We start from the raw sequence: 19,503 nt of genomic DNA on the forward strand, positions 1-19,503 counted from the left end.
TAACATTAATGTGTAGAATTGTGTTTTGTGCTTAGGAGATAAATATGGTAACGTCTGTGTTTACCTCTATGAAACACTGTCAACTTATTTTCAAGTAATTATATCATTTACCATTAGCAACTGTGATGTATGAGAGGCCAATTGTTCCAAATAGCCAGTCTTTTTAATTTTAGTCCATGTGTAGTAATATCTCATGGCTGTAATTAATATAATGATTTGAAATGTTGAACATCTTATCGTCTGATTACTAACCTTCCAGAAGTTTGTTTTGGTGGTGTATCCCATCTTTTGCCAGTTTAAAAAAAAAAAAAAAAACCTGGTATATTCTTAATAAAGAAACAATTAGCATTATTCATCTCCTCACTATTGAGTCCTAAGACTTCTACATATATTCTAAAATCTTTTGTTAAATACATTTATTGCAAATATTTCCCCCAGTTTCTAACTGAGATGGCTCAAAAGATAAACATGCTTGCTGTAAACCCTGAAAACCCAAGTTCCACCCCCCCCAAGACTCATGCAGTAGACGAACCGACTCCCAAAAGTTGTCCTCTGACCTCCATAAACACCATGCCGAGTACACATATGCGCACACACATACACGCACACGCACATTCTGATTTATTTATTTGTTTTTATTTTTTTAACAGATCTTGCCTGAGTTTATTTGTAAAAACAGCATAGGACATTGGTCATCTGCAGATAGTGTGTGGGGAGGTGTGTCACAGCAGTCCGTCTGTCTTCACACTGGCAGGAGCCTTTTCTATGGAGCCTTCACAGGGGCCTGGACATCATTGGGAGCCTGGGCTGGAGCTGAAGCCTGAGTGTTAGGTGGAGCTTTGACCCCTGCCTTGGCTTCAGTTGGCAGAGCCCACAACCCTTGGCCATGGAGCTTCGAATCTGCTTCCGAAGCTTGGGGTGATGAAATCCAGATGGCTGAGTTTGAAGCTTTGTCCCTTTGGCATCTTGGATTTGATGGCCTCTGCGTTTGCACTCACTGCCTTTGCATTGTTGGCCTGCATCTTCTTCAGGCCTTTCTTGTTGTGCTTCTTGGCAAAGTGCATGTTCCTCAGGAACTTGGAGTCAGTCCCCGTAAGAGAGTCATATCTTTGTGACTGGGGTTTCTTGATGCCATTTCTGTGCCATTTGTGGAACTGGTTGTGTGTGGTGCGGTTCTTGGACTTGGCCATGTCTGCACGGTAACCCATAGCTCCCGCAGCGCCTAAGACCGGAAGAGAAAGCCACATTGTGATTTATTAAATTACTTTCTTTTATTAAGTCTGTTGCTTTTGCAACCTCCCTGAAATTTTTTTCTTGGCCCAAGGGTACAAAGACTTCTACACTTTCCTTAAGAAGTTTTATAGTTTTTTTGTTTGGTTTGGTTTGGTTTTGGGAGAGGGGGAGGTTGAGACAGGGTTTCTCTGTGTAGCCCTGGCTGTCCTGGAACTCACTTTGTAGACCAGGCTAGCCTCAAACTCAGAAATCCACCTGTCTCTGGGATTAAAGGCATGCGCCCTCACTGCCCCATTAGTTTATAGTTTTAACTTGAACATATACATCCAAGGTACACCTTAGTTGATCTTGCATAGGATTTGTGGTAAGGAACAGTGTTCATTTATCTTCCTGTATAGATATACAGTTACTTAACATCATTATTTTTAAAAAGCTGTTCTTGGGGCTGGAGAGATGGCTTGCAGTTAAGAGCACTGACTGCTCTTACAGAGGACCTGGGCTTATTAGTTCCCAGCACCCACATCCAGAGTCTCATAAGCATCCATTACCAGTTCCAGGGGCTCCGCTGCCACCTTCTCATCTCCGTGGAATCCTGCAGCGCTTAGTGTGCACACCTACACTCTAGAATACACGCACACACTCACACACAGGTGCACGCCGCATAAGATAAAATATGTAAATCTTTTTTCTAATCTTTACTTTTTCTTCTCTCATACAATCTATCCTGACCAAGGCTTCCTCCCTTCCACTCTCCCTAGTCCCTCTCCACCTCCCCTCTTCTTCAGATCCACTGCCACCACCCCAGACTCACCCCAGAAAAGAGCAGGCCTCCCAATGCCATCAGCCGAGCATGACAAAAGATACATTAAGACCAGGCCTAAGCCCACATCAAGGCTGGACGAGGCAACCCCAAAGGCAGGGAAAAGAATAAGAGACGCTCCCATTCCATTCCCATTGCACGGAGTCTCCCTCACCCCCAAAGCACCAAGCCCACAAGTAGAGGACCTAGCTCAGGCTCTGCAATTGCTGCTCAGGCTTTGTGAACCCTGCTTGGTTGGTTCTGCAGGCCATTCTCTCCTGGTGTCCCAGGGCTAAGGTTATCCCTCTGGTTCCCACAGTTCTTCCTCCCCCTCTTCTGAGGGGTTTCCTGAGCTTCAAAGGAAAAGACCTCATGGACACCTCTGGGCTTCCTCTCTGCCTAATGTTTGTCTATGGATCTCTGCATCCACTCCCATTAGCTGCTGGAGGCAGTCTTTCTGATGACGATTGAACTAGGCATCGATCTATGAGTATAGCAGAATATCATTAGGAGTCATTTCATTGACTTTTAGGAGTGAGGGGCAGTCATGTTTGCTTCTACCCGAGGTCTCTGTGTCATCCAGCCTCTGGTTCTCGGTCTTCCAGGTAGTACCTGGGCGTGGGCTTCTTCTTGTAATGTGGGCCTCAGATTGGTTGACCACTCCCACAAGTTCTGTATCACCATTGCCCCAGCACATCTTGCATGCAGGACAGACTGTAGGTGGAAGGTTGGTGTTTCAGTCCCACCACTGGAAGCCTTTGATTACAGAAGATGGATTCAGGCTCCATTAACAGGGTGTTCTCACTAGGGTTAGTTATTCTCATAGGTTCCAGGGAGTTTCCACTGCGCTAGATTTTTCACATCACCCCAAATGCTCTCAAATTCCAGCTGTCTCTGCCTATACTCTCTCCTTCCATTCCCCCACCCACCTGATCTTTAAAAAAAAAGTTATCCTTCCCCTATGATTATCCTAGAACCATTACACTCAACTGCCCAGAGCTGGGTGTAATGATACACACTTACATAATCCCAGCATTTGAGAAGCAGAGGTAGGAGAATCATGAGTACAAGGCCAGTATGAGCTACATAGTAATACCCCATCTCAGAGGTCAGGTGAAGGGAGACAGGAGAAAGAGTCAGTGGTATATGAATTTCTTCTGGTTGATTGATTGATTGATCTACCTTTTCCTGCTCCCATCAAAGCCACACTATCTTGGTTATTATTGCATATGTTTTAAAATTCAGTAGTCTTTCTTGAGCCAGAAGGATGGGTTCAGTTAGTAAAATCACTTGCCTTACAAACCCAACAACCTGAGTTTTATCCTCAGAACCTACAGTAGCAGGAAAGAACCAACTCTTGAAAGTGACCTTCACACTCATACCACACACATACAAACACACACTGCACCAGTTGTGGGGATTAAGAAGTAGAATAAAGAGATGTAGTCTGAGCCATCCATTTTTTTTAAAGATTTGTTTATTTTATGTATATGAGTGCTCTATCTGTATGTATACCTGTGTACCAGAAGGGGACATCAGATTCCATTGCAGATGGTTGTGAGCCACCATGTGGTTGCTGGGAATTGAACTCAGGACCTCTGGAAGAGTAGCCAGTGCTCTATATCAATTTGCCTGCTAAGGTTTTAATTAATATTATATTTACCCTTTAGATGAAGCTGGAAAGAGTGAGCCATACTGAGTCTTGTTTATGAATGTAACAGATCTCTCCATTTATTTACATTAAAAAAAATTCCCACTGGGCACAGCGCTGCACTGTGTGGCACACTTTAATCCAGTGCAGAGGTAGGTGGATCTCCTTGAGTTCAAGGCCAGCCTGGTCTATGTAGTGGGATCCAGGATAGCCAGGGCTACACAGTGAGACCCTGTCTCAAAATAATATGGCACCCATCAGCAGGGTTTGTGGTCTTGTTACATCTACCAAGCTTTTCTAAGTGTTGTGTGGGGCTTTCTCGTTTTGATTTTTTTTTTTTTTAATGCTGCAGTAAATTTCTTAAGTGCATGATTTTTTTTAAAAAGTGTTTTAGCCTGGTGTGGTGGCTTACCATATAATCCCAACAGTCTGGAGGCTGAGGCAGAAGATTGGCACAGATTTGAAGCTAGCCCGGGCTTCATAATGAGACCCTGTTCCAAAAATGAAATGAAACCAGCATTACTCTTAGGGTGGCAAGTGTCTTCGAAGGGGCACTGTGAAGCTCGTGCTGTGGTCTGGGGCTGTTCTGGGCATCTGTCACATTTCAGCATTCTGTGCACTTCGTGTTATACCCTCCATGCATATACTATTTACTAAATCTAAACTAAGAAAGAGAGGTGTGCTTTCGAAAGTAGAAGGAAACCCAGCTCTAACGGTGCTGTGTTCTAGTGCTGATTTGGGACTAGACTGTCGCCTCAGTGGCATAGTGTTTGCCCAGTGTTTTGGTCTTTGGCATGGATGGGGTAGGGATGCTGAATACCTCCCTCCGTGTGATTTATACGCAGGCTTATTATTGGCTTTTTCTCTGTTGTGAAAATAGTGACATGGTTCCTGTTATGTGGGAAACAGATACAGCATGGGAAGCTAGTGAGTCTCCTAATTCCAGAGCCACAGCTTTAGTGGCTGTGTAGAGTGTAGGGTTATGTTCAGGATTGGGACCATTTGAACTGACAGTGGCTCTCGGGTACAAGTCTTCAAAGGAAGTGCACTTGTGAAGGGTGATAACCACAAAGGAGGAGTCTCCCACGCCACCCAAAGCAGCTGGTAAACGTGTGAATGAGTGATCACCTCACTCCCCTCTTCTAATAACCCAATGTTTTAAGACCTGCTTAGGATTTGATCAGGGAAAGCAGAAGAAAGCCTTGACTGAAGCCTAGCTCAACAGGAAAATTACCTGGTTTCCTTGGTGGTTTTGTCTGACAGCCTGACATCTTTCCCAGCAAGCATGTGATCACAGATAGGCCTGGTCTACGTAAAGCAGAAACAAGCACTTCACCAAGCTGATGACTCCATGTTACTTGAATTGAGCTCTAACCAGAAGACAGCTCTGCCCCAACCCAGTCTGTTCATTCTTTTTGTGAGGGAGGAGCGGGAGTTGCTTCGGTTGCTTTGTTGGTTTTGTAAGGTACAATCTGATTTAGTTCAGGTTGGCCTCCAGATTGCTATGTTAATGAAGATGACCTTAAACTTCTGATCCTCCTGTACCCCAGCTCCTGATTATATGTGAAACTTAAGGCCTAGTCTATGCTAAACAAGTGCTCTGGCCACTGGGCTGTATCTCCAGCCCACTTCTATCCTTTATGGCAGAGATAATGATGATGATTGTGGCCTTCTGTCATTGGGATGAGAAGTGGCTTTTTTGAAGCTTGTAAGCCAGTATGTTAATTAGTACTGTAAATCTTACTCCTCACTTGATGAGTTTCCCTTTGCTAAGTTGCAAACAGCCCACATAGTAGCTTGAACTCCCTCCCGATGTCCAGTGCCCAGCAGATTTTAGTAATCGCTTGACTCTTTATGGGAACCATGCCTCAAAGCTAGAAATGCCGCCTCTGCACCCCAAGCTCGCTGCTTACAGGTGTCACTCCTTCTTTGTAGATAGGTGCCTTCATGCCATTCTTGGAAACTCACTGATAGCAGCTGCTGCCCAGGTTCCACTTGTGCCATTCGTCTTATGGAGAAGATAAGACAGGCAGGCTCTTGTCTTAATGGCAGAAGTAGAGTATCCAAGTGCGGGACAGTGTTATGCAACATTCAGCATATGTAAGCATGATGAATTCTATTGCAACATGGGCCACCTCAGGCAGATATGTCCATTGTCCATCAAACTGCTTAGGTATCCAGTTGTGCTCATTTGTGTCATCCTCTATAAAAATCACTTTTCTGAGAGTAGCTGTCTGTTGATGTCTATGTCTTTTCTCAATGTACTGCAGCTTCAAACATGAGTGGGTGTCTCTCCTGCCCAAATCCAGGTTTAGGTAAGATCTATTCTGCCCTCAAAATATACTGTTACTAATTCTTTCTCTCCACTTCTACAGCTACCACTATAGTCTAAAAGATGGCTTCTCTTCTGTGGACCATTAAAGTAGCCTCTAAGTTGCCTCCTGCTGTCCACATGTGACCTCCTACTGCATGTTTCACACAGTCAAGATCATTTTGTGTGTCTGTGTGTGTCCCTCAACTCATACCTCTTGAGTGCTTGTCCCGATGGCCTCTCACATCCTCCATTTCTCTCTTCAGCATGGTGGCTCATTCTGTAAGGAGTTAGTGGACGTTATCTGGGCTTAGTGCCCTGGATTGTGACTTTCCACACCTGTTAACTTCTCTTGGTAGGAAGAGCAGCGTTTGTGTAAGAGGGAAGGTAGGGGTTGATGAGGACATGTATGGATGTCACCTAAATGGACTGAGTGGCATGGCTCAGACCTCTCCAGTGTTCTCTTTGCCTATTCTGGGGTTCTTGAGCATGTCCCTGCCTCTGCTTTCAAATCTATAACAAAGTGTTAAGGTTACTCCTCTCTATGTAACAAAGTGTTAAGGTTACTCCTCTCTATGTAACAAAGTGTTAAGNTCTCTATGTAACAAAGTGTTAAGGTTACTCCTCTCTATGTAACAAAGTGTTAAGTTCAACTATCACCCATTAGAAAAACTGTATGACTAAGTAGAGTTAAACAACCATGTTAAAAGTTCCTGAGTAACATTATCAAAGACATGGCAAGTTCTGACACACTCTTCATTGTTAGCTCATGGTTCTAGAGATGGGAAGGGTGAGCCAGCATGGCTGTGTTCTCAGATGTCATAAAGCTGAGATCAGTGTGTTAACCAGCCAAGTTCTCACCTAGAAGCTCCTGGCAAAATCCTCACACCTTATTCTTGGTAGCAGACTACCCTTGTCATTACAGGAAAACTTAAAGACTCTTGATTTCCTCGACGCTTATCAGGAGCAGCTGTTCTTAGCACTTAAGAGTTGGATCAAATTCTCTATATCACATGTCTGCCTTCCTCCTCAGCACCTACATGGGGGAAAAACAAAACAAAACTCTGGGGGCTGGAGAGATGGCTCAGTGGTTAAGAGCACTGACTGTTCTTCCAGAAGTCCTGAGTTCAATCCCAGCAACCACATGGTGACTCACAACCATCTGTTATGGGATCTGATGTCCTTTTCTGATGTGTCTAAAGACAGCTACAGTGTACTCATATACATAAAATAAATTTTTTAAAAAGTATATCTTAAGAAAAAACTCCAAAGACCTCATATAATTAGATATTACCTCTTGAAAAAAATGTATAATTTTATATGGCCAGCTTAGAACTCATTATGTAAGCCCAAACTGGCCTTGACCTTGCAATCGTTCCTCAGCTTCCTGGGTGCTGGGATTACAGGTGTACACTCCCAGTTCCAGTTTCAATTTTGTACTCTCTTTTAAGGTCAACTGATTATGTCATTATTTTAAACCTAACAGCACCTACAATAGTGTTTGATCTAAGGGAAGGTATATGTATAATAGGATTCTCTTTTAAGACTGGGTCTGACTGCCCTGGAACTCACTATGTAAACAGGCTGTCCCCAAACTCGTAGAGATCCACAAGACTTGCCTACACACCCTATGTGGCAATCTTCATGGAATCATCTTAGAATTTTGCCTGCCATAATAACGTATTCCCTCTCTGTTCTTTTCTTACATTTTTATTTTTACATTTATTTATTGCGCGTGCACACACGTTCTGCAGAGCGTGTGTGGAGGTCAGAAGATAGCTGGTAGGAGATGGCTCACTCTTTCCCACGTGGACTCCAAGGATTAAACTCTGGTCATCAGGCTGAGTGTCAAGTACCTTCACCTGCTCAGTCATCTCTCCAGTCCTTCTCTATTATTTTATTCTGCTTCTCTCAACAGTGCTATTTATATTATGAGTGATATGCACCTCTTCAAGGAGAATACACGTTCCTTATGATATTCTGCTGGCTTTGTTCATTATTGTATTCCTAGCACCTAGAACAGTGGTATATATGTTGTGGGCACTCAGTAAATGTTTATCAAATGACTTAGTTCCTAAAAAGTATAGCCTTTAATTTTTTGATGACCAGGAAAATGGGATTTTTGGAAAGAAAATGTTAACTTGAGTTTATGAGTTATTAGACTTAATCTGCAAAGATACAATGAGGTCTGTAAATATTCATTGGTCTTTCTTTATGTGGTTATGTGGAAAACTTACTTGACTATAAAAAAAAAAGTAAGTGTGAACAACTGATTATCTATCTGTCCCATAACTGCTACATACAAGAAAGAGCAAATTAAACTTTTTGCTTGCTAGTGATGGTTATATACGTCTGGCTTCCAGTTTTTAATCTGTGTGTCACTACAGATTAGGGATATCTGTGAACTTGTAGAAAGGGATTCTTGGTCTCCCCACAGTATACCCGATTTACACTCTGCTATTTGTAAGGCTTTCCATATGATCATAGTTCACAAATATCAAGTACAGTAAATCCAACAAGAATAATTCAGTTGCAAAGATATAGTTTAGCATACAGACCAGGAGATTTAGACTATTTCCCTCACTTCAGTGCTTACTATTAAATGTTTCTTTCAATCCCTCCCTTCCTATAGACAAAACTTGCCAATGGCACTTCCAGCATGATTGTGCCCAAGCAGCGGAAACTCTCAGCAAGCTATGAGAAGGAAAAGGAGCTGTGTGTCAAGTATTTTGAGCAGTGGTCAGAGTCTGATCAAGTGGAATTTGTAGAACACCTTATATCCCAAATGTGTCACTATCAGCATGGGCACATCAACTCCTACTTAAAGCCTATGCTGCAGAGGGATTTCATAACTGCACTGCCAGGTACGTGCACTTCCTGTGATGTCTTCGTTCATTTGCTACAGCAGTAGTAGAATTGGATCTCTTCTACCTAGCTTCTCCAAAACCTCAGTAGCCTCAGAGTCACTGTGTAGCCAAGACGGGCCTCAAAGTCAGCAGTCCTTCTGTCTTAGCATTGAAAGTGCTGGAAGGTCAAGCATGGTGGTGCGTGCGAGCCTTTAGTCTCAGCACTTGGGAGGCAGAGGTAGGTAGATCTCTTGTGAGTTCAATTCCAGCCTACTCTACAAAGTGAGTCCAGGACAGCCTGGACTCTGTTATAGAGAGGAAACCTGTCTCTGGGGTCAGGGTGGGAGGGTAAAAGAAACTAATTGCTGGGACTACAAGTGCATCGCTCCTAGCTATATTTCTCTTTTTAAAATTTTAGTATATTTTTATTAAATATATTAAATTCAATTTTTCTAAGTGTGGGCTCTTTTAAATAACAGTACATTTTACAGTAGCGAACACATTATTTAACCCCTTTGTTAATAGTTTTCTGTATAAATTATACCAGGGTAGACATTCTTACGCATTAATCTTCTAGACAGTCTCAGAAGAAGATCGCCCAAAGTAGAATTGCTGCTACATTAAAGACTATGAGGAGTTTGAGTGGGGTGTGATTTTGTTCTGTTTGTGGTTATTTTGGCTTGATGGTTTTGTTTGTTGGTTTTGGGTGTTTGGGATTTGGTGTTGGAAATTGAACGCAGGCTCACACATGCCAGAGAGGCAGGGTACCACTAACCCCCACCTGCTGCCCCGAAGCAGGAGCCTTTTAAAGAGATTCTCTTCCTTTCGAGGTAGGGTCTCGCTGTGTAACATGACCTGGCCTTGGACTTTACTATCCTCCTGGGACTGCAGCTGTGCGTGCGCCCCTGCCAGCGCCTCGCTCGCCTCGCTCGCCTCGTCTGTAAAGGGCTTTTGGCCCATGCTGCTGCACTGTCCTCCATGCGCACTGCACGAGCTGAGCTGCTTCACAGCTAGCTGTGAAGTGAGTGCTGCCTCTCTGAATCATTGGCAGCTATTTCTTAAAGTCTCGTTTTTCTGAACTTAAAATAAATTACCCTTTAAAATTAAATGTTTATTTGTATATTATGAATAACCACTTTTAAACTGAATTGTGCCTATATTCTTTGCTTAAATAGAATAGATTTTGTCTTCTTGTAAAATACTGGATTTTTTGTAGCCAGAGGCAAGCAGTTTTCTTTATACAATCTGAGTATACCTCTTGCTGTTGTCTTCTCAGTCACTGAGACATGCTACTGTCTCAGGCTTAGACACTAAGAATCGAGCCAGTGTTGACTGGACCAGTGTATTTTGCCTAATACTGGACTGATCCCTAGTGATAGCTGATGACCAGGCTATGTTATATTAAATCATGTCCAGTGCTTAACAGCCATTTAAGTTTCTCAACCTACACCATCTGGCTGTGTTTAGTAAACCAAACTACTTCAAAAATTGCCTATAATCCATTAATGTAATGGTTTTGTTTGGAGTGTTAGGTGAAATTACTTCCAGCGACTTATTGCTGGGACATTGTAAAAGATCAGGAGCAATTTGATGACAGCCATTAAAAATGTAAGAATGCCTTTTGGAAACTTGTGATGTTGTAGAAAGTTTAAATATAAAAGATTCAGGAAATATACCATCATTGTATTTTGTATGAAGAAGTGTTTATTATCTTTAATTGGCTTATAGTCATATTCCTTTAATAAGAATTAGGTGATGGATGCCTCCATCTGCTTCTGCTTAAATATGAACATGTGATGCCAGCCACACAAGATCCATTTCAAGCTTGCTTTCCCCAAATCTGCTGGAAAATTTGACAGATAGCCATACAATTTTTATAATTAGAATAATGTTTAATAAGCATATTTGGATTGTTGCTAATGGCAGCCAAGTGTGTCTCCATATGATTCGGGGCAACATGCAAAGTAAAATGCATGCTGTCGGTCCTTTCCATTCATGCCTGCAGATAGCAGACTAAAGGAATCCTTCCCACTTGTGAGCCTTGAGAACACCTCAGGGGTGACTAATTGTGTCTGTCTGACCTGAGACCTTAGGACAGCAATGCCAGAAGTGTTATTAGGGTGGCCATCCTGTTGACGGGCTCTTCTCCACTGAGGCTTTGGGGTGTATTTGGGTGCTAAAGAGCTTTAATTGGAGAGTACGGTAATTTCCATCACCCGAGATCAGCCTGCCATATTTTCCTTTGAAATGCTACCCTCATTATTTACTGGTAAGATTTTTTTTATTCCATTTTAGGTCAGTTGTCACTTAGGTTTTATAGCAGTAAAATTTGTTTTGTTTTGTTTTTAACACATGCAATCAGACTCATCTTTGAACCCTAATATCCCTGTGTGTCTCTCCTCTCAGGGTGCTCCTGGGCCATGTGCTCATCTCTCTCCTGAATGCCCACATACCATGTCCCAGAACAGTCTGACTTGCTGCCTCTCTCTCCCTAGTACATTTAAAGAATATTTCTTTCATTGAATAGCTTTGGAACTGCAGCAGTAATAGAACAGAATGAGAAATGGACCTAATATCAGGATTTCGGGGGGTCTGAATCACTGAGTTTGAGATGCCGTCTGTAGAACATCCCCTAGTGTTGAAATCCATATAGATAGATGTGAACTGTTTTCTGGACTCCTTTTTATTTTTAATGTCTTGGGGGGTTTGCTGGTTGTTAGCTTTAACTTCCTTATCTAACAGAAGATGGAAAATACTGTTCATTTCTGTAACCTTATGGAAAAATTATTGACACTCATTTTACCCAAGTCTCTGTTTGAGGAAAGCTGGGCCACACTAGGGACAGTGGTGTGCCTTCATCTCACGGCATGTGCTGCTCTTTTAAAGGGCTTCCTGTGAAAAATTGCTCAGCACCCACTCTGTTCTTTTTCTGTGCTTCCTTCCCTCACTGCAGCACGGGGTCTGGACCACATTGCTGAGAGCATTCTGTCATACTTGGACGCCAAGTCACTGTGTGCTGCTGAGCTTGTGTGCAAGGAATGGTACCGTGTGACGTCGGACGGAATGTTGTGGAAAAAGCTCATCGAGAGGATGGTCAGGACAGACTCTCTGTGGCGAGGCCTGGCGGAGCGCAGAGGGTGGTGAGCCCTTCCCCTTCCTCTTCCCGCAACATTCCCAGGCCTGGCTGCTGGGCACGGCCAAGTGTCGGGAGCCAGCGAGGTCACTGCGCATCATCTGTAGGCCTTGTGCATGTTATAGCTAAAACTATAAGCAAACTGTTGTCCGTGTACTCGGTAACTTTTCTTCTGACCAGTCAATCATAAGATGACATGTTTTGCAAAAGAAAAAAGAAGAGTGACCACCCTCCTAATTAAAACGTTCTGCTCTCTGGACAGAAGTTAGAATTCTGCAGAAAGTCTAAGAGACAACTTTTAAGGAATAAAAGATAGCTTTGAATCAGGTAGAAAGAGCCCACTCCTGCTTCCTCCTCTTCTGGGGAAGATGGCGTCACTATTCTCACCAGAGTTCCTCTATGTAGTCCCCACCTCCAGTGTCTCATCATTATTGTAATCAAAAGTTAATTTTTATGCCCAAGTAGAATTAAGCTATAGCTACCAGAAAGAATGAAAAATGGAATTTAGGATAAATCATTTGTTTCTTCTTAAAACTTGTGTCTTTAGATTTGCTTGTTTAATTATGAATTCCCTAAGGCCTTGTATAGTCAGTGGCCTGAAAGACTTCACCAGTAGTGTTCCCTGAGCATAATGGCACTATTTCATTAAAACTTCTTGAAGATATTTTTCTTTTTAGAATTTTGCCTCAGAGTGTGTCTCTAGAATGTCACTATAAGAAAGTCAGATATGAATAATTCATTAAATAAGTTATTACGTATATTTGATAAAAAATGATAATAGGCATGTGTATGCCCAGTGATTGCCTTCAAAATTAACTTTTTTTTTTTTTGTCTGTTCTTTTTGGGTCTGGAGTCATACACAACCTCAAATAGTTAAGATTACTGAAGGGAAGCTAGGTGTGGTACTACATGGCCTGCTTTTCCAAGAATGAGGAAGGAGGCTAGGACATATGTGACCCACCCTCCCTCTATAGCATGACTCTGTCTCAAAACAAGTGTAAAAATAGCTCAGGGCTACAGGTGCCCTCAGTGTGAGTGTGTGTGTGTGTGTGTGTGGCTTTTGGTCCAGTCCTCAGCATTATAAACAAAAAAACCCAAACCTTCACTTAGCTGGGTAGACAGACGTGGTGAGCCATACCTATAATCCCAGCAGGTAAGGAGATTGAGGCAGATACATATGAATCAACTTTCCTTCAAATTTTCATAAAATTAGGCTTGGCTCTCTTACTTTGATGTCGTTGAAATTTGTGGATTCATGGAAGTGTGGTATTGAGACAGGGCCCAGCTTGTTCTCAAGCTTCCGCCTCGGTCTTCTGAATACTGGGGTTACAAGCATTCTCCCTTACTTGGAAGGAAGAATTTAGGGTCAATTTCCTATTTCACCCTCTCCTCTTCTTCTCGTCCTTGTTCTCCTCCTCCTCCTTCCTCTCCCTCCTTCTTCTGCCTCCTCTCTCTCTCTCTCTCTCTCTCTCTCTCTCTCTCTCTCTCTCTCTCTCTTGCCTGGCTGTCTTGGAATTCACTCTGTAGACCAAGCTGGCCTCAAACTCTCAAAGTTTTTCTTGCCTCTGCCTCCTGGTGCTGGGACCAAAGGCGTGTACAATTTGAGTCACCAAGATTTAACTTCCATTTTGCTGTTATATTTCATACCCAGATGGATTTGACAGTTTGCCCCTAGGACATGAACTTTGCAGTTTTCTCTCTTAAATAACACTAGATAATACTTTCTCCTCAGTAATGGTAACTCTTAAAAGGATGATAAAAGACCACTTGTGAAAAGTCCATTTTCTTAATCAGGAGATCACATTTTATGATAACATTCTAAATTTAATATTTCACGTTTATCATGCACTCACATTCTCCTAGGTACCAGGCATTTCTCCTAGAAGTGGTCCCTGTTGTCAAAGAACATACACCAGAAAAGAGTGTCACTTAAAACAGATAGAGACTAAGAAACTGGTTCTCAATATCTAGTCACTCCTTTGTAGCATCTTTGATTTGGAAATATATGTTTGTAAGGCATAGGAAAAGCAGTGGGCTAGAAAACAAGATTAGAGATTCATTTGAGTCCTGTTATCTGAGGATACAGAGAAACTATTACTGGATGTGAGGGAAATCCTAGAGTACCCTTATAGTAATGACAAAGACTCAGAGGAAGACAAGAATCTCAGGAATGGTGGGCACTGAAAAACAACAGTTAAAATCTCACCTGCATGCTAAGTGTTTATATAATCAAACTGTTCAGAGAAGGATACCATTAATTCAGAATTATTTCTCAAAGTAGTTCACTTACCCTTTATGTTGATACATCCTATTTCATAGTCCTTTCAAAACAACAACTACAAAAGAAAAAAAAACCTGTTCTTTTCACTTCCCTAGTGCAAATTTTCTTTTCTCTGTTAAGCTAGACATCAGAGCCAGCTGCCTTACTGATAAGAGATTTTCTCAACTAATTTTCAAGGTGTGCAATAGGGAGAGGGCAGGGAGAAGCTCTCCTGGAGACATTGAACAATTAATTATATTGTAATGGAGCTATAGAGGCACAAGTGAATGACTGGCCCAGAGAAAACATGATTTCTCTGGTGCCAGGATTACACTCAGAGGCATTTCTGCCTGTCTCCACTTTGCAAGGCACGATGCCAGTGAGAACAGCAGTTAGCACACCCATAGTGGGCTTTAGTAGCTTCCACACCGTGTTTGGTGGATTCTTAACTTCAGGATAAGGAATTAAATTTTTTACCCAGCAGGAAGTGATTGCCAGCTACCTTTTTTTTTCTTTCTCTCTTTCTTTTGGTATCAATCTAGCTTGGAATGTGAGCATTCAGAAATGGGCTGTCATAAGGAAGGGGATGCTATCATGCTGCATGCTGGAATCAAAGTCAGGAAATGCATCTGTGTGTGCACATAGGAACACACCTCTAAAAGCAGCTTCCTACCTCACATATAATGGCACGGCGTGCTTAGCCTTTCTCCTCACCCCTTCCCTCCCTCCGTTAGACATGGATGCAGTCTTGTTTCTGTTGTATGAACTGAACTGCCTCTTCTAGAGGACTCCCATAGTGATCAGGAATAGCCCTGGTGACCAAGCAAGTGGCCAGCACACACGCCTTACCCTGTGACAGATAGCATACAGCTCGATCATGACGGAAGCATTGCTGTTACCCAGCATGCTAGGTGTCCTCTGCCACTGGTACAGCTTGACTCAAGGGTTTGTGCAGATCAACCGCAGCACACTGGTAGAGTAGCTATTGTACCCATTGTGCACACTGCTCTGGGTTCAAGCCAAGCACCAAGGGAGAGAAAAGAATAGTTATTTAGAGTCACTATTATTATCAAATTATAAAATCAGTAAATGTAAAGAAGCCTAACAGACCAGTAGGTGGGTTCTGAGCACACTGTCAGTATGAAGCATCCCAAAGGGCTTGGCATTCTCAGATTCTGCACTGGAGTCAATGTTGGTCAAGTCCCTTAGATTCCAGGTTAACATTTGTCACCTGACCCTCGTGCCTTGCCAGGCTAGCTAATGGAAGTCATGTGTCATGGTAGCTGAAACACTTTGAAAAAGTATAAAGCTGCTTCTAAATGGATTTATGACCTTTTCATTGGTAAATATTTGTTTTGTAGGGGACAGTACTTATTCAAAAACAAACCTCCTGATGAGAATGCTCCTCCCAACTCCTTCTATAGAGCGCTTTACCCTAAAATCATACAGGACATTGAGGTAAGAGTCTGTTTCCAGACATTTGCTGAGTGGTAGGGAATCGTTAGTATGCTTAAGTTACAGCACTATAGAAAGCCCATTAAACTTTTCAGTGCAAGTTACAATCATGTCTTTACTAGAATAAGGTTGATAAAGTACAGAAAATTCCTAGGCAATTTTTGTATGGCTTTAAAACCTTTGTAGAGGGGGGCTGGCGAGATGGCTCAGCGGGTAAGAGCACTGACTGCTCTTCCAAAGGTCCTGAGTTCAAATCCCAGCAACCACATGGTGGCTCACAGCCATCCGAAATGAGATCTGACATCCTCTTCTGGTATGTCTGAAGACAGCTACAGTGTACTTACATATAATAAATAAATAAGTCTTAAAAAAAAAAAAAAAACCCTTTGTAGAGAAGGATTGCCGCCTTCCTAAAATGGCAGTGTGACGTCTGCGCTCCTTCGATGACGAGCCTTTAAGCAAGGTCATCAGTAGGCATGGGTACTGTGTGATGTGTCTGAGATGCCATTGGGCGTGTGTGCAGCTCGACTTGGTACCTACCTTTTAGTGTTTTAGTTGTATGTAGCCCATAGAGCAGTGGCTCTCAACCCTCCTAATTATTGTTTGTAGCCCTCATGCTGTGGTGACACCCAATAAAAAAATTATTTTCGTTGCTACTTCATAACTGTAATTTTGCTACTGTTGTGATTTATAATGTAAATGTCTGTTTTCCGGTGGTCTTAGGCAACCCCTGTGAAAGGGTTGACCAAGCCCCAGGGGGGCCGAGAACCACAGGCTGAGAACCACTGCTGTAGAGTCACACACTGAGTTGTCGGTCTGCCTCTTTCCTAATTAACTGCTTCTTTGAATCTTCCTTTTTAGACAATTGAGTCCAATTGGAGATGTGGGCGACATAGTTTACAGAGAATCCACTGCCGGAGTGAAACAAGTAAAGGGGTTTACTGTTTACAGTATGACGACCACAAGATAGTCAGCGGCCTTCGAGACAACACCATCAAGGTGACTGGACCCACTTCAGTGGAGGAGCACTGTTGGAGTGAGGGTGACCACATTCATAGTGCAGTCTGAAGCCTAGCCTTGATTGTGGTTTCTAGGAAGTGGGGATTGTAGACTGGTTCTAGTACCAAAGCCAAAATCATTTCCCTAAAGGGCAAATGTCTGCTTCTCCCCACAGGATCATGCAAATGTATAGTTCCAGGGCTGGACTCCCTTCTAGAAGTGCGCTGATGGGAGCTGTTGTTATTTTGGCCTTCATAATTATAGGCTACTCTTCCACCTTGATGAAAAGGATAAAGTTAGCATTAGAACTGAAGTCAACACATCCAGGAGCTTAGCTCTACCTGGAGGAAAGAATGTAGTCTCGCCCTCTCTGGGCTTTGATGTTTGGGGGGGGTGTCACACATGTAAAGAACAACAAGTCCCCACAGCACCCTATTATGACAGTGATCAAAGGTCTCGTTGCCCTCCTAGATCTGGGATAAAAACACCCTGGAATGCAGGCGGGTCCTCACGGGCCACACGGGCTCCGTCCTGTGTCTGCAGTACGATGACAGGGTAATCGTCACGGGCTCCTCGGACTCCACCGTCAGGTAGGGCATCTCTGCTACTCCTTTTGAACTCTAAGCCTCCACTTTGTGTCACGGTGATTCTCTGCATCTTCGTGGACACATTTCTGAAACTAAAGAATAAACTGTTAGCTTCTGGTCAGTTGCTTGTCACTCTGGAATCAACACTTGATGTCGGAACCATTGGGTAGAATCTACTTTGGCACGTTTAAGAAGCTACACACAGATTTTAATTTGGAGGTGCGCCTGTCAGAGGAACTTCCCTCTCTTTATGGGAAGCCTTACATTCCTTATGAAGCTAGCTGGCAGGAAGGGACTGAAGCCTGTCTTTCAGGTGAGTGTAACTGCAGTGCAGGCATGCAGGAGCTCTTTCAAGTGGATTCAGGTGAGCAAGACTTGCTCCTTGCCAGCCCTCCCCTGCATCCCCACAGTGTTTAATTGCAAGCTTTACTCAGGGAGGGGGCCCTCAATTTCCAGAGGCTCTGGTGATTTGATGACACAGCCATTATGCTGCTGGAGTCCAGTGTAGCTTGAGTTCAGGGTACCAGCAGCACTGCTGGGAACCTGCTAGGAATGTCACCTTAAGCTAAAGGATTTAGCCAAAGTAATTCATCAAAAGTAACTTTAAAACAAAAACAAAAACCTAGAATAAAAGGCAGTTATCTGCATTGTCAGTTCTCTGAAGTTATCCCTGCGAACAGGAAAGCCTGTTCCTTTCACTTGCCCGCATAGTAGAGCCCACCCTTGCAGTTGTTGGCGGTGAACTCTCCGCACTTGGAGCGCCTCACAGGAACTACAGCACACTGTAGAGGCTTAGGTCATTTATAGAATAGGGGAGATGATGTTTGTTTGTTGTCTTGGCAGTTTTGGGATTGAACCCAAATAGCCTAAATAACCTTCTACCTCTTAGCAACACTACAGCGTAAAAAAAAAATAACTTTCCAAAAGGAGGGTAAACTGCAAAGGAGAAAGGAAGTACTTTTAAAAACAAAATCAATATGCAAATAGAGAGTGACCCAGGTAATTCTCTCTTGGCAGAGCTCTCCAGCTCGCCTCGTTCCCACTGCCAGGAAGCAAGGGCTGAGGGTTAGAAGGAAAGCTCATCTCGACCAACTGGCCCCTGAAAAGCACAAAAACGGAGCCTTTGACTTAGAGTAGGAAGAAAACCTAATGTTTAGGGCAGTGAAAGTCAAGTCCACGTTACTGAGTCTGTGGTGGAGCATCCTGGCCCACGGGTGCAGCCGCTGGGCCCAGGCAGCACTGCTGTTCTATAGTAACCCAAAAATCTGGGCCAAATTGTCAGATGATAGCGACTGTCTGTGTCCCCCTCTCTGGGCACTGTACATGAAGCCCCCACTACCCTGCCTTTCCTGTCGGTACACAGGAACCATGGTGTTTCCTCATGGTTCCTGTGTACCCTGCCTGAAAGGAGGAGGTGAGTGTACCAAGCGTGGTGGTGCATACCCTTAGTCCCAGCACTGGAAGGCAGAGGCAGGCGGATCTCTGTGAGTTCACAGACATCCTGGTCTACAGAGTGAGTTCCAGGACAGCCAGGACTACACAGAAACCCCCATCTCCAAAAGAAAAAGAAAGCAGGGGGGCATTGATTGATTGATTGATTGATTATCCCATTGGTGGTCAAGAACGTTGACATAAGTTGTACTAAGTACCATCTGATTCCTGGGTGTCCTTTTCAGAGTGTGGGATGTAAATGCAGGTGAAATGCTAAACACATTGATTCACCACTGTGAAGCCGTTCTGCACCTGCGCTTCAATAATGGCATGATGGTAACCTGCTCCAAAGACCGTTCCATCGCTGTGTGGGATATGGCTTCCCCAACTGACATCACCCTCAGGAGGGTGCTGGTGGGACATCGAGCTGCGGTCAATGTTGTAGACTTTGATGACAAGTACATCGTTTCTGCCTCTGGAGATAGAACCATAAAGGTAACAGACCCCTTCTCAGTAAGTTCACAAGCTGCAGCAGGAGTTTGTGTAAAAGCATGATTGAGGGAACTGTATACGCAAGCCTTGTTGTAGGATACCGTAATAATTAAATTCAATTTTTATTTCTATAAACAATGGTTATGGGCTAGAGGTATAACTTAATGACAGCACTTGCCTGGTGTGCCCAAGAGCCAACATGGAAAGATAACAGTACCACTGATGATGGCAGTGATGGCACTCGTGAGGAAAGCCAAGCCAAGGTTAAGTTCAAGGACACATCTGTACTGGAGCTGAGGAAATGGC

The 19,503-nt window shown here is 43.3% G+C and overlaps 1 protein-coding gene across 11 annotated transcripts in view; it reads left to right on the plus strand.

Moving 5' to 3' along the window:
- Btrc (beta-transducin repeat containing E3 ubiquitin protein ligase) overlaps nt 1–19,503 on the plus strand; it is a 179,772-nt gene that overhangs the window by 141,735 nt on the left and 18,534 nt on the right. For 10 of the 11 annotated variants that reach the window (XM_021221108.2, XM_029535455.1, XM_021221120.2 and 7 more), the window contains 6 exons: nt 8,627–8,858; nt 11,794–11,980; nt 15,595–15,691; nt 16,550–16,687; nt 17,159–17,277; nt 18,951–19,200. In XM_021221108.2, coding sequence (XP_021076767.1) covers nt 8,627–8,858; nt 11,794–11,980; nt 15,595–15,691; nt 16,550–16,687; nt 17,159–17,277; nt 18,951–19,200 — 1,023 coding nt within the window. The remainder of the gene's footprint in view (nt 1–8,626; nt 8,859–11,793; nt 11,981–15,594; nt 15,692–16,549; nt 16,688–17,158; nt 17,278–18,950; nt 19,201–19,503) is intronic. The other variant, XM_029535434.1, reaches the window with a different exon arrangement.

The sequence above is a fragment of the Mus pahari genome, chromosome 1 (assembly GCF_900095145.1).
Source record: "Mus pahari chromosome 1, PAHARI_EIJ_v1.1, whole genome shotgun sequence".
NCBI lineage: Eukaryota > Metazoa > Chordata > Mammalia > Rodentia > Muridae > Mus > Mus pahari.